Genomic DNA, 1,045 nt, shown 5'->3' with positions numbered 1-1,045 from the left:
CACTTAGATTAACTTTAAATAAATGTATGTCTTTTAACCCTTGCCTTGTCAAAATGCTGTTATTCTTTAACTGTAAAACTGAAAAAAGTAAATACCAGGGTATGTTTATAACAGCTTTTATTTTTAATAATACTTTATTTATTATATATTTCCTTACTACAGTGTTTACTTGATACTGATTTGTTTAAAAATATTGCTATTTACAAAAAGCCGACTACAAATCGTCGCCATTAAGCCGAAAATACTGGAAAATTTTTATTCTTCTCTTTCTCGTCCTCGTCATCCATGTATTCCATTAATTTCAACGTTTCCAAGATCCACTTTTTGAAGTACTTGAGGTTCACGTACGAGGAATGATCCTGCCCTTCGTCTTCTCCTATAAATCCGCCCTGGTACCACCCGAACAACTTCTGCTTGGCTGGTTCGTTCCTGTCGTGGCAAAACAGCGAACTTCCCGAGTCGCCCTTCAGCATGCAGCCGTCCCTGTTCAAGTTTCTGAAGTAAATATTGAGCATTCTTATGTCGGTGATGTTCAGCTTCCCAGCTTTAAGAAAAGTGGACATTTCAGATTGGTAATTGGTGTCCCAGTCAATTGCGGTGTTTCCCCATCCCATCACCGTGCACTCGTCCCCGACCTTGACGCCTTTCGACGAGCCGAGCCCGATTGCTTGAACTCGTTTGCTCGGGTTGAAAGCTTTACGGATGTAGATGAGCGCCGCGTCCATTCTATGGTCCTTGTCGAACTTCGGGTGTTCGTAGATCATCAACACGTCTTTCGGTTCGATTTCCTGTCTGTCCACGCCTCCCCACCGCCTCCTGATCATGACGTAGTTTGTGTGATCTTTAGAACTTTAATCCGATTTTTGAATGATTAATCAATATGGTGGCTATAAAAGTATAGGATTTTTTTTTGTTTTTTTTTTTTTTGTTTCTAGTGTTTCGGCTTGTATTATGGCCTCTTTTAACTAATGATTTTTTGATGTGTTTTTTTTTACTTTAATCAAATAATTTCGTCGTTTAATATATTAGTTTATCTTATACCCTA

At 38.7% G+C, this 1,045-nt stretch overlaps 1 protein-coding gene across 1 annotated transcript; it reads right to left on the bottom strand.

The window, feature by feature from the left end:
* Window positions 1-230: 230 nt before the first annotated feature.
* On the bottom strand, window positions 231-824 carry LOC145838859 (cathepsin G-like). Its single transcript, XM_082946481.1, has one exon. It carries the CDS (start codon window positions 822-824, stop codon window positions 231-233), a length of 594 nt encoding a protein of 197 aa, XP_082802607.1.
* Between the last annotated feature and the right edge of the window lie 221 nt (window positions 825-1,045).

This window comes from Thalia democratica, chromosome 6 (genome assembly GCF_965202585.1).
Source record: "Thalia democratica chromosome 6, ktThaDemo2.hap1.1, whole genome shotgun sequence".
NCBI lineage: Eukaryota > Metazoa > Chordata > Thaliacea > Salpida > Salpidae > Thalia > Thalia democratica.
The sequence above is the reverse complement of the archived record's forward strand: the minus strand, read 5'-3'. Positions and strand labels throughout refer to the sequence as shown.